The sequence below is a fragment of the Euprymna scolopes genome, chromosome 6 (genome assembly GCF_053919585.1).
Source record: "Euprymna scolopes isolate OS-2025 chromosome 6, ASM5391958v1, whole genome shotgun sequence".
In the NCBI taxonomy this organism is placed as follows: Eukaryota; Metazoa; Mollusca; class Cephalopoda; order Sepiida; family Sepiolidae; genus Euprymna; species Euprymna scolopes.
Window position 1 is genome coordinate 124894371 of NC_136487.1, and position 13901 is coordinate 124908271.

Sequence of the window (13901 nt, forward strand, 5' to 3'; positions counted from 1 at the left end):
GAGCCATTCATTTCGATTGATGGCAGCTGGGCAACAGAGCGTTTATGATGTAAAGGTAGAAGCTTAGTTTTAGATGCATTAAAAGTAACCAGCCACTTTTTTCCCATTGTACCACGTGCTCAAGGTCAGAGGAGAGAGTCAGAGAGAACTTGGTCGTTTACGGTCTTCAAAGTGCTACCATAAATGGTAGTGTCGTCAGCATAAATGTCTATGAATGATCTAAGGACGTGGTTTGGAAGATCATTGATGTAGATCAGGAAGAGAGTTGAATCCAGGATGGACCCCTGAGGGACTCCAGCATTAATACTGAGAGCTTCTGATTTCTGCCCATCAACCACTACTCTTAAGAACCTATCAGAGAGAAATGATTTAATAGTTGAGAAGACCTTTCCAGCTATCTTTTCTTCATATCCTTTCTCCGAAATATCTGGTGAGGAGGTTGTCACATACTTCTTTTTTGGGGCGATTACATTTTCGTGTTTTTATCCATTCTTTTATTTTTGAAAAGGGGTATCAACGTTGCTCACGATGGAGTCAACATATAGTAACGAAAAAGTGCTCAATGTCCTTAGAATAGCTGGTGTATCCAAACGGAGTTTCATGTGGACCCTGGCAACGCCAGGTATCCATGCTAGTCTATTATATAAAGGGGACCTGTTTGTGTGTTTGTATGTCTGTTAAAAACTTTTGCCATCCGCGTGGAACTGGGTCGAAAGCGATACCATCTTAAAGAGCAATGCCCCGGATGCATGATGTGAAAATTAGGGAAAAAAAAAAAAATAGATTCATTCTGCAGTGGTCAACTTGACCAGTTTTTAGAAAGGGGGTCTGTTTTTCGTGTGTCTTTTTCCGCAAATCACGTATGCATATTAACTAAAACTATGTTTAAAATGCTTATTTTGCAACGTTATGACGTCAAAAGCACTCGTGAGCAAAAGTGTTTACCCATAAGTTTTTGCTTTCGCGTTTTCGAGCCCGGCCACCACAGCTCTTTTTGTCACATGACCACTCCCTGCTATTTTGATTGAAAGAAAAGTAGTTTTGATTTATTTATTTATTGGGGAGGGGGGGGGATTTCAGCGCATGGGCATAGCCGGGTACCCACCCGCTGGTATATAGTCATCAAAAGTGCTTAATATCTGAAGACTAGCTTCTTCTCTTCGTATCCTTTGTCACATATTTATATATCACTCATTTCATATATCACATGTTTTTTGGTCCTCCGACAAAGGAGGGTGGACCTGTAAATTTACCCTCGTCTGTTCTTCTGTTCGCATTTTATCAATAACTATGCCTTTGAATTTTTTTTTTAATTTTGCACAAACATTAAGCATGATATGAGTAAATAAGTAACAGAACAGATTTTCCGGGAAAACTCCCCCCCCCCCATCCCTAGTGGGCTTCGGGTTAAAATGGCTAAAATTGACGCTTTTGTGCTAATTAAAAAAAAAAATTGATGCCTTGGATTTTTATAAAACTTTGTGAAAAGTTGTAACTAACTGATTTCTATATAAATTTTGTTTGTCTATACTTCGCAATAACTCTTGGGTGTGTCCCAGGGGCTCTTTTAGAGCTAAAAAAAAACAACAAAAAAAACACTCCATTTTGGGGACTATTTTACCATATTTGTCCAAAATTTTCTGTGTATGTATATTTAGCAGTTTTGCATAGTGCTGAACTCAAATTTAAATATGTTAAGTCCTTGGGGACTTTTGGGGCGGGGGGGGGGGTAAAATGATGGACTTAGTCATTTCTTTTTTTTGCATGGTGTAGAACTCAAATTTACATATGTTACATCATTTTTGTCAGAAATTAGGGCAGACACATTATCTGCTCATTCACTTTAATGAATTTTCGGTCATTCAAGTAAATGAGCAGATAGCACATAATAATAAAAGTATTTATCTTCATTGATAAAATTAATTTCTTTATCAATGAAGGTAAATACTATTATCATTACTATATAGCAGAATTAATTCCATGTTATCTATCTGATATACTAAAGCTGAAATAATCGTTTTTTTTTGTTTTTTTTAATTTTTTTTAAAAATTTTTTATTGTATATCGCAATCACACAATGCCTGCTAAAATATTTGAGTTCTTTAGTTTTTGGATTGAGTTACGTTTTTTTGGGGGGGGAATCCATTTTAATTGTTCTAATTAATCAAAATTTACAATTAACTCATCTAGTGATCCATCTTACTACGTTTCATCCTCTCTCTCATTGTATCTTGTTTTCTCCCTGCTTTTATTTCATGTGGTGTTTGTCAAAATTGGAATAATAAATTAACAACATAACAAAAGGAAATATCGTGAGTAGTAATACTATTTAAACAATAGCTGAAGAATAGAGGGGGAGGATATAATGAGCAAGAAGAGACTAATTTTAGATTTTTTTTTTTCCTTTTTATATATATTTTTTTAAATTTGCAAACTAATTTTTTCCTTGATACAATCGAATTCAATGGGTCTGTCACAGACGGATTGTTTCGCTGTATCTCTGCACTTCAGTATGGCTAGACAAGTGTCTCATGCCGGAATCAAAACTGTTGAGCACTTCTAATCCCTATGCTATTATCCAACACTTGTTGAATGTAAGCGAAATCTCTATGTAAACTCCATCTAAACATTGTCAAGTGTCCGAGTGATTGAAGTGTTCTTACCCAATTTTAAGTAGAATGCAAAATTTATAACATAATTAATGTTGTAATCGTGCTTCAAAAATCATCACTTGTTGTGGTTGCAAGGTTGAACAATAATTAGTAAGGAAATACAATGAAGACGCAAACAACAAGATAACGCAATAATAAGTGTATTAAAGAAAAGGTATATTTACAATATGTACAAATGACGGTGTCGAGTCAGAGAGTCTTGGTGGGAGGACATGTATGCTCTTCGGCGTCACTTCCGGTGGCATTTGAGTAAGACACACCAAGGCCAACCTAGGCTTGTCATTTATAGTGTTATGTTATTCGCATATGTAAATAAGTGGTTGCCACCACAACATCACTAAACAATGTTTCTTCAGATGTATGTGTTTCAGAATTTGAATTTTGGAGCACGATTACAAAATATGTTTAAAAAGGGGTAAAAGTTATGGACTGTTGATTTAGAATGAGTACTTTATACAAAATTGATGATTGAATATTGTTAAATCTATGCTCATTTTTGCATTAAATACTAAACACTATTAATCTCCTTAGGATTCATAATATTTTAAAAAATTTTGTCTTATGTAATCTTGAAATGTAGCAATGTTTTGAACTTTAAAACTTTTCCATTAGTGTTGGGACGATTAATCAGTATCAGAATCGATAAAATTGGTGCCTATTTTCCGATGCCAAAACGATTCTTTTAATTGTCTTTTTATTTGATTTTATTTAAAGAAAAATTTTCTGTTGCTGTTAATAATGATAAAATAATAAATATTTATTGATTTTAAAATACCAGTAAAACTAAAATCGATAGATCATCTTCCACAAGTGTATTTTAACGTTTAGGAAAATATCTGCATATTTAACATGTGTTTTTACAGAAATCGGGGGAAAATAACAATTTTATAGTTAAATAATTATAGATTTATAAAGAATCAGAATCAGTAATTGTATTAGAATCGGGAATTTAGTACGGAATCGTTAATTGTATCAAAATCGAGGGGGAAAAATACTGGAATCATCCCATCACTAATATATATATATTTCTTAATCCATAACATGCAGCCACGTGTGGCACAAAACATTTAAACCAACCGTGACTAACACCTCCACAGACTGCTATCCATGAGAGATGTTATATTTTCAATGGGAAGATAGTTTACAAAAAAAGAGTCAGAACCTGATAAAGACTTTCTTTTTTTTTTTTTTTTTTTTATAAGTCAAAAGCTTGTTTATTCTTTAAGATAAATAATTTATTTTGTAGAAGAAAAAACAAGAATATGTCATTATTTGGCTTTCTAATTTCTATAATATATGCATATCATTCTGACTTCCTGTCCTTGAATACTCTCTCTGTTTACTGTGTTCTTAATTTCTTTACATTCATTTGTTAATTGCTGGTGGCCTAAAGGAGAGACACTAGCCTACAGTCGAGGGTGGCTTTATGACTATTGGAATCTCCAGGCCAGCAGTAATTATCACTTTCTACACTGATGATTGCATAAGCATGAAACAGTAGTGTCTGTAGTTATAAAAATTGTTAGGGATAGGACAATTCCAATATTTTTTCCAATTCCGATACAATTACCGATTCTGCTTCCGATTCCGATCTAAATAGTGAACTATAAAGTTGGTCTATTTCATGATTACCACAAAAACACACATTAAATGTGCAGATATTTTCTTAAACGTAAAGACACTTGTGAGGGATAATTTATCGATTTTAGTTTTATGATAATTTAAGATCAAAAGATATTCATTATTTTACTATTACTATCAGCAGAAGATTTTTCTATAAAGAAAATCAAATAAAAAAAGCCAATTAAAAGAATCGTTTTTGGCATCAGAAAATAGGCACAAATTTTTCCGATTCCAATACCTCCAAAATTTCCGATTTTTTTTTTTTTTTCGATTTCTGATTTTTTATCCCAACACTAATAGTAAAAATATAATTATATATATATATATATATATATATATATATATATATATATATATATATATATTAAATTAAATGTTGACCTTAGATTGACCTAGTATATATATAATAATATAAAGGAAGATTCTTAGAAATTAATACTTTTTAAAGTTTGATATGTTTTACCAGGCTGTAACATGTGGTTGTAATAAATTATCACAAAAACTACTATAGATTGTTGAGTTTTGGATGTTGAAGGTTCAATCCTCAGTGCAGGCAATACTAAGAACACAATTGTGAATTGACTTCTACCTGGTTATGACTGATGGAATGGCAGTATGTTATCCCCATGGATTAAATAAAAGGTGCCGTTAAGAAATTTCATACAGGTTCCCAGATTTGTATTTGTATTCCTCAGTTTACTGTTCTCGTCTTGAGTGTGATTTTCGCAACGTTTCGGTCGATATAACCTCCGACCTTCTTCTGGTGTATCTTGTCTAACTCAGGGAATGTTTTGTCAAACTCTGAATTTGGACGGAATTTCGAGCGGAACCCTTTATTTACTTCACATAACGTGCTCTTGTTCTGTCAGCCACATCTGGGCAGGAGCTGCTAAAAACAGCCTATCCTGCCTTGACAGAGTACAAAATAGACTTCGTAGCTTAGTGGGGGATGCCCTTTTCTCTTCCCTGCAGTCTCTCTCCCACAAGAGACGTTGCAAGCTTGTCTTTGTTTTATCATTGTTTCCATGGCAAGTGCTCGTCTGAGCTCCAATCTCTCGTCCTCCCTTGCCAATCTTTCATGAGAAACACCCGTCTGGCTGAAACTATTGTCAATAATTTTCCCCACTCTTTATCTGTGCCTAAATCCAAGATTCCATGAGCAGAGCTTCTTTCTCAGAAGTGCACGACTGTGGAACTCTCTTCCGTTTGCCTGTTTCCCACCTGACTACAACTTGGATGTCTTCAAGTACAACATAAACAAATTACTGACAAACCGCTCTCTTAAGACACTCTATCAAATCTCCAATACTCATGATTACTAGAATACTATCTCATTGATCACTGTACACGCAATAACCCTTATCCCTGAGTGTCCTCCGGGCCTCGATAAGTGGTGATCTTCATGTAAAAAGAAAAAAAGAAGCCAAGTAAATAAAGGGTTCCGCTCAAAATTCCGTCCAAATTCCTGAGTTTGACAAGATACACCTGAAGAAGGTCGGAGGTTACATCGACCGAAATGTTGTGAAAATCACACTTAAAATGAGAACAGTAGTTCGATGAATCCAAATACGAAGAACCATTCCTCATCTCAAAAATTCCAGAGTTCAGCAAGATACACTTGAAGAGGGTTGGCAGTTTCATTAACCTCTGAGTATCCTGTATCTCTGCAAAGCCACCATTCACTGATGCATGGAGTATTGTTTCCATATCTGGGTTGGTACATCTAGTTTCTAATCTAATAGGTTCGCACTGTCAACCAAGCTTCAACCCCTGTCTCATTGTCGCAGTGTTGCATCTGTTTTGCAAGTATTTTGATGAAATGTGCGCTGATGAACTCATTGCACTTGTGCCCCCCTTCCGACGCACATACCCCCGACAAACCTGCTTAGCAACAAAATCACACCCTTTCACTGTAGGAGTCTCTAAATGTCAGAAGGCGCTCTACTCTAATAGTTTCTTCCCTCAGACAGATAGATTTTGGAGTGCCTTTCCTGTTATCTGTTTCTCTGACTATAATAATATGCAGAATTTAAATGTAATGTAAATCAACATTTTTCTCATGTCCTCTAAACATGGTCCCAAATAGTAGCCCCTTATGTCCAAGTAGAGATATGTCTTGTTTAAAGTGAATTAAAAGATAAAAATGTAAAAATAACAATCAAGATCACTACAATAGTCTGAATATTCCAAACTACTTAAATTATTCTTTTTCCATTACTTTTGATTTCTTTTTAATTTTGTTACAGTTGGGAGTGGGATATCCTACTGGATGTCATTCACCTGCTATCTCATACATTCTCTTTAAGTGCAATTGTTTGAATCTCTCTTGCACTTGGTTTACCGAGTATATTTGCCAAGTTTTTTTTGTAATTCTTTTGCCAAAACTTTTAATCGCATACACGAGCAAATATATAAAGAACAGCTTAATTTTTCACGAACTTACATTTTGGGCACAATTTTTCTTTTTTTTATATATATATATATATATATATCATAATCCTTTATTTATTGTTTGAAAAAAAAAAATTTGGATTATTCAAACTATTATCGAAACCTAAAGAAGGTTGAATCTTACATCACATGAAACAGAATAATACTCAAGATGAGAACCCTAGTTTGAATAATACAGGGTGCAACGATAAGTGTCACCTTAAAAAGAAAACAACACTACAGCTATATTTTCAAACTTTTATTGAAAAAATCAATACCGGTAACTTTATTATGTAGTAAAGCTAACATCTGTTCAATGTAGCCACATTCAACCTCAATCACAGTCTCGATACGGGTCTGGAACTGGATGCATGCCTTTTCCACAAGCTCCGCCGGAAGCTCAGCGAATATTCGGTAGATATCAGTGATCAGGCTGGCTTCAGTATTGTGAGAGGTTATGTTGATGTTCTCAACCTAAGAAACCAAATGAAGTAGTCCCAGCGGGTTCAGGTCAGGAGCGGTAAGGGGGGGGGGGGGCAGTGAGAGAAAGGTACAAAATCGTAACACTCCTTCTGAAGGGTCTCTTTGGATCTGTTAGCCGGCACTGAGTCCTGTTGCCACACTCAACGTCTGCCAGTGGCCATCTGATTGCACAAAAAAAAAAAAAAAAAAAAAAAAACGGTTTTCATCAAACAGAATTTTCTAGGGCGACATTTTTATCGTTCCAGCCTGTACAAAGATTCAGAAAAATAAATATACTTTTTTAAAAACATTTGCCTTAATTTACTTTTGCAATGAATTAAAAAAAATCAGCTATTTCATTCCACTTTTTAACTTTGTGCATCATTAATAGAGTTTGCGGCTTGTTTAAGTTTCTATTTTGTTAGCTGCAATTTACCTTTTCCTGGATTGTAAATAGTCCCTCCGCATTTAGCAAAGAAACCATGATTCCATGTGTTTACCTTGGCCAGGGGGGAAAGTGTGCACACACACCCATTGTTTTCTCAATGGGTGGTCAGCAAATGGGTTATTAAGGGAGGTAGTGTCTCTCCACAAGTTTTATTGTGATGATCTACTTAACAGATGTAAATAAGTGGTTGACAGATTGTGTAAAGTGTGGTTCAGTCTAGATTTAGAGGGTGATGGTGGTGGTGGCAGCGAAAGGGGTTTTAATTTTATAAATATCTTCTTAGCCTCTTACTATTTTTTTTTTTTTTTTTTTTTTTTGTAAAGAAATTACTTTCTTATATTGCTATGAAACAGTATCATTTCTAGGAACTCCAAGAAAGCAGTGTGTGTTGTAAAGGGTTGGGGGATCAATCATCCACAGACTGTTTTGCTGAATCATGGCTCTTTAGTGTGGTGAGACATGTAGGTGTTTCACAATGAAATTAAAATCAACTCAGATTTTTTTTTTTTTTCAATAGATTTACTTAATGGATGGTGTTTGAACATTTGATCAATAAATAATACAAATTTTTATTTTTCATTTTATTTTGTCTTATGTATTTGTCTAAAATCTTTTCTTTCTTTTTTTTTTCCCCCCCACAGGTGTGGAGTAATTTTTCAGTCAAAAAGAGAAATGTTTTCCATCGATCTCAGGTGATGCCCCCACCTGCAACTGACTGGACAGAGAGGAAAAGAAACCCCCCTTTTCTTTTTTTTTCTCTCTCTTTCTCTTTTTCTCTTTGACACCCCCCTCCCCAACCGTGCCTGCTGCTTCCTAATGAGCCAAAGGTCGTCTAGTAGCTCTGCACACAAAGTTCCATTGTCATCCACACTCTCATCAGCTGGAGATGTAGCCAACATCCGGGCCACCCCTACCCTACCAATGTCTCCTACATCTGGAAGAGAACGCCTGAGTTCTGCTAGCAGCACTCCGATTTCATTTAACCAAATGACCGACTATGAGTGGGTCGAGAGGGAGGAGATCCACCTTCGCGAACTCGAGGAGGCTCGCTCCCGAACGGCGCAGATGGAGAAGACAATGCGCTGGTGGTCAGACTGCACAGCCAACTGGCGCGAAAAATGGAGCAAAGTGCGCAATGAGCGCAACAAGGCCATCGAAGAAAACAGAGCGCTGCGTAACAAGATGGATTCTTTCGTCAAGGAGGCGTCCGATCACAAGCGAGAGAAGCAGGAGCTACTCAACGAGATCGACACGTTGAAGCAAAAGATCGAAGAACTCGATGGCCAACCAAGATTGAAAAAAGAGAACGTTGACATTGTTGATGCCAATCCCCAGGTTGAGGTGGATGGCGTGGAGAACAAAGAGAATAATATTAACAATAACAATGTTGAAGGGATCCAGTACGATGCGGATCCAGAAGATTTAGTTGGTGCAGTAGCAGCAGCAGCAGCTGATGGCGACAGTGACTCTGCCGAGAACCATTACGGGAAGCTTGAGCTTCATGTAGACTCACCCGTCTCAACATTGCCAAAATCTGGTGCCAAGGAAAACTTGGATTCAAAACTTGAAGAGAATCTTTCGTTGGTGACTCTTAAATTAGAAGAATCGCACAAAAGCCTACAAATGCAGCACGAGTAAGTTTCTAATTTTATTTTATTCTTTTACAAGCAGGGCTACCCAGCATTGCTGGGTAAAAATCCAAACAAAATAGAAGGGGCTGAAGTGTGTAAAATCTTTATATTATAAAATGCTTCTATCTTTCTAGGTCACTCAGTCCATATTTCTGTTTCTCCCCATCCCTACTTTTCTACATCCCTCTGCCTCAACCCTTTTTCACCTTCACCCAGCCCATTCCTCTTTCTTGTTTTAATATATTGGAAATAGTAATAATAATAATAATGTAAGTCCTTCTCCGTTATATAACAACATTGGAAAAGCTTAACTATCCATCACTAACGAAATCTGGCCCAGTTTAACCATTAAAAAATTTTTTTTTCTTAATGTTAGATATTATTCATTCAGACCAACAGTGATCAAGAGTATACCAATTTTGTGGGTGTTTGCTTTGTAGTGTTTTACTTTTAGTTGGACATACAAATATACGCATATACATACACACATATAACTGCTTTGTTTCATAGACCAACAAAACCTGACATGGCCCGGGACCACAAATAATAAATAGAAGAAATGAAGTTTCGTTTGGACACACCTGCTATACTAAGGATACTGAGCAATTTTTCATAACTATATGTTAATTCCATCGTGGGCAATGTTGATATCCTATTCAAGTATATGGATGGTGGGGGGATTTGGTAACTGTACTTTAATGTAACAATTTCAAAAGCAAAATATACAGTAATCCTACTTAAAAAAAAAAAAAAAAAAAAAAAAAAAAACTGATAAAAACGTGAAAATGTAATTGCCCTAAAAAAAAGAAGTACCTGACCACCACTCAACCAGATACTTTGGCAAAAGGAATACAAAGAGAAGCTCTTTCCGGGATATTGTGCATTTTTTTGATGATTATATACCACTTGAGCGAATTTCTTAAACGCTGCCTTAGTCTAGAAAGATTTCTCTTTACGGTCTGTTGCAACAACCGTGTTACTTTGTGGGTGGTTATCTAAGCACATTCCATAAACTTCAGAATTTTTTTTTATGTCTTCTTCAAAGATAGGAGAGAAAAGATTTAAAAAATAAAACAAACTGAAATTAATTTAATTTTAAAAAGAATAGAAATACATGTATTTTTTTTTTTTTTAAACTAAAATGTTACGTTTTAGAAATGATTGCTACGGTTTGGGGTGTTATGTAGGCCAGAGAAGAAACAAATTTGCAACATCATAACATTGTTGCAATGTTGGGCTAATGGATAGTGTTTGTTTATGGGGATTCGCTTTTGGAGGTTCATGCTCATAGTGTTATTAAAAGAAAAGAAAAACAGATGCTGGGCATGAACCTCCAAAAGCGAATCCCCATAAACAAACACTCTATCCATTAGCCCAACATTGCAACAATGTTATGATGTTGCAAATTTGTTTCTTCTCTGGCCTACATAACACCCCAAACCGTAGCAGTCCATGCACGGCAGTCTTGAGCAATGTTGCACAGGGTGGTTAATCAATCACAATTCCATCACGTTCAGTGACCTAATTACACTTGATCCTTGACCTTGACCTATTTCATCTTTGCCCAGCTCGTTCCTACCTCTTGTTTTAATGTATTGGAAATAATGTCAGTCCTTCATCTTTATAGAATAGATAACATTGAAAATGTCTGCATACAAAATCTGGCCCAGTTTAAGCCTTGAAAGATATTTTTATTTTTTTAAATATTTAAATATTTTTAAGTGCATCAGTTTCTATCAGTCGTCATCAGTGTGGCTAAATTATTGGGCAAGGATCGAATCCATGACTACACAATCCCCAATCTGCTGTTTTATTACTGAGCATGTAAAAATATTTAAAGTAAATAAATAAAAATAAAACAGATTTTGTCAATAAAAAGGGTGACACATTTATATGCAAAACAAAGGGCAGGTAACTCCCTCATTAAGGAAGTGAAATTAAATTTTTAAAAAATGTTTCAAAACTGTTAATATTGTTAAAAAAAAAAAAAAAAAACGTAACAGATCTTCTATTCCAAAGTGATAAAAATTGTGCATAAAATTTGACAAGGCCTCGTGGTTCAGTGATAAAATACCAGACTAGATTGTGTAATCATGAGTTTGATTGTTGCCACAAAGTTTAGCCATAATCAGAAACACGCATGTAAAAAAAAAAAAAACATTCCGCTTATTTTAAACAGTAAGTCCATATTGCATTTGTGATTGTGTTAGAAAATAGATATATGAAGATAAAAAATTATTAAAAAAAAATACTTACAGGACCTTCATTCATTTTTCTATTTTTATTAATATGTCACTTCAACACCTGGTTCCCTGCATTGCTGTAGCAAATAAATTGCTGGTAAATAACTATGGATGAGTATAAGAATATACTTCTTCATATTTGTTTACCAGAAATGCTTCAAGCAAACTACCTTTTTCTTTTAAAAAATAAAATATGTCCTGTCAATAAAAGGGGTGACGGATTTATATGCAAAACAAAGGGTAGGTAACCCCCTCATCGCTAAAGTAGTGAAATTAAATTAAAAAAGTTTCAAAACTTAATATTGCTAAAAAAACAAAAAACAAAAAAAACAAGGTTTGGCTAGTATGAACGAAATATTCTAAAAATCATGTGGGTTTGGCTAGTAATTTTTCTGTTTTGTTTAGCTTGTAAACGAAAATATTTAGGTCAGCTAAAGATAAGTTTGTCCGTAGAGCCCTGTCAGAGGTTACATTGTCCGAAAGATTGCAAAAATAGCACTTAAGACGAAAACAATAGTCTAAGTAATACTAATCAATAAAAAAAACGTTTTTTGTTTTTGTAGAATAATAATATTCAACATAAACATCGCAATATAACACATATCTTTATTTTTTTTCTAAGTTAGAAAATAAAATTTAAAAAATGGTAACCAATAGTCCATAACTACCTTGTAAATCTTTCCTGTATATTCATAGATGTTTTCATGATTTTTTTTATTAAAAATTTTGATAAAAGAAAAATCGATTTACCAAACTTGTTTGTGTACGTTTTTACCTCCATTAATTTTCTATTCATTTTCTTTTTCAAGTGAAAACGGCAAATTATCTAAACAAGTGGACCAGCTGCAAGAAGAATTCTCTCAACTAAAAACAAAACATGAAGAAATAAAACAGTCGAAAATTGATCTAATAACAGAGGTAAGTAATCTACAATTATTAGTGGAGATTTGGTATCTGTCTGAAGCTGAATCTATGCTATTCTATCAATGTACTGTTGTTTCAGTGCTCAAAGATGAGAATTACTATATTAAAAAGCTGTAAGACTAAGCAGAACTATCGGTAACGACACCCCTTTGAATGAGTAGACAACCATTTCTTTGAATATTTTCTTCAAAACAATAACTAAAAAACACATTGAGGTGTCACTACTACTGCTATCATAAAAAAAGCTGAGAGTCAAAACAAATTTCATTAAAGAAGTCGGATTTGTGTTACTATAGACAGATTCGAAAAAGTGGTCAAAAATCAAATATATAAATAAATGTTATCAAAGGCAAGATAAGTTACTTTTCTACCTATCTGCAAAAGGTTTTAGTGGTTTTATTTGCTTTAATGAGTGATTTTTCTGACAAAGGGAGAAGAAAAAGCTGTATTCTAGGTTGGCAGTATTTTGCGTGAACAGCTGCCAGAGATGTCAGAAATTTTTTGTTTCTATGTCTATCTTTGTAGTAGTTAAGGTGCTGGAGATAAACGTTTTATCTGGACTGACATTATCCGTCTGATAATCAGGGACCCGAACCTTGGATTAACCACTAAGGAGGCTGTCCTATAAGCAGGTGCAAAATACTGGGGCTGCTGTATTGCCATTTGGTGAATGGATTCTGGATCATGCAGTAGCTTCTGGTGGGGCCTCTCGATGCCATATTAGTGGTGTAATTGTTATGGCTTTACCTTTTTATATGCTACAAAAAAAAATATTAATTTCTCTTTCTCTCTTACTTTCCCTCTCTGCCCTGCTCCAAGCAAGTCTGTTGACTTAGTCCACAAATCCCAAAACTCCATTATGAAAAGTTTCAAGAAAAAATACACAAACCCAGATCTCCAACTTCTCACGTAGACCCCTACTACCATGTCTCCTTCTCGAACATTAGGAGTTTACGTTCTAACCTTCCAGAGGTTGAAACCCAATTACAGGAGACTAAACCAGACATATTATTTCTAAGTGAAACTGGCATAGGACAGACTATTTCCCTAGATGAGTTCGTAATTAAAGGATACTCTAATTAACTTCCAAATCTGACCCCCAAGATCGCCATGGGCATGGAATATGTGCCTATATTAAAGATGGCTTTCTATGTGGTAGGAACATTTCTAGAGAAGATCCTAACTTACCCTATATGTGCTTCTGGGTTGCACTTGCTCAAACTACTCCATTTATATTTGGTCTCTGTCGCCCCCACAACAGCAGAGTTACTATCTTTAAAAGCATATCTGAGAAAATTGACCACGTCCTATCTGCTTATCCTTCAGCTAATATTCATGTCCGTGGAGACTTCAATGTTCAAAATGTGGAATGGTTAACTCACTCAAACAAGACAGATGATGAGGGAAGGTTCTGTCATGATTTCTCCATTGCTTATGACCTCGCTCAGATTGCTCACGAACCCACCCG

At 35.1% G+C, this 13901-nt stretch overlaps 1 protein-coding gene across 2 annotated transcripts in view; it reads left to right on the plus strand.

Annotated features, from left to right (window-relative positions):
* The window catches only part of LOC145277932 (coiled-coil domain-containing protein 102A-like), a 100389-nt gene that overhangs the window by 62271 nt on the left and 24217 nt on the right, over positions 1-13901 (plus strand). For both annotated transcript variants that reach the window (XM_080130008.1, XM_080130009.1), the window contains 2 exons: positions 8277-9269; positions 12319-12427. In XM_080130008.1, coding sequence (XP_079986134.1) covers positions 8452-9269; positions 12319-12427 — 927 coding nt within the window. In that variant the 5' untranslated portion in view covers positions 8277-8451. The remainder of the gene's footprint in view (positions 1-8276; positions 9270-12318; positions 12428-13901) is intronic.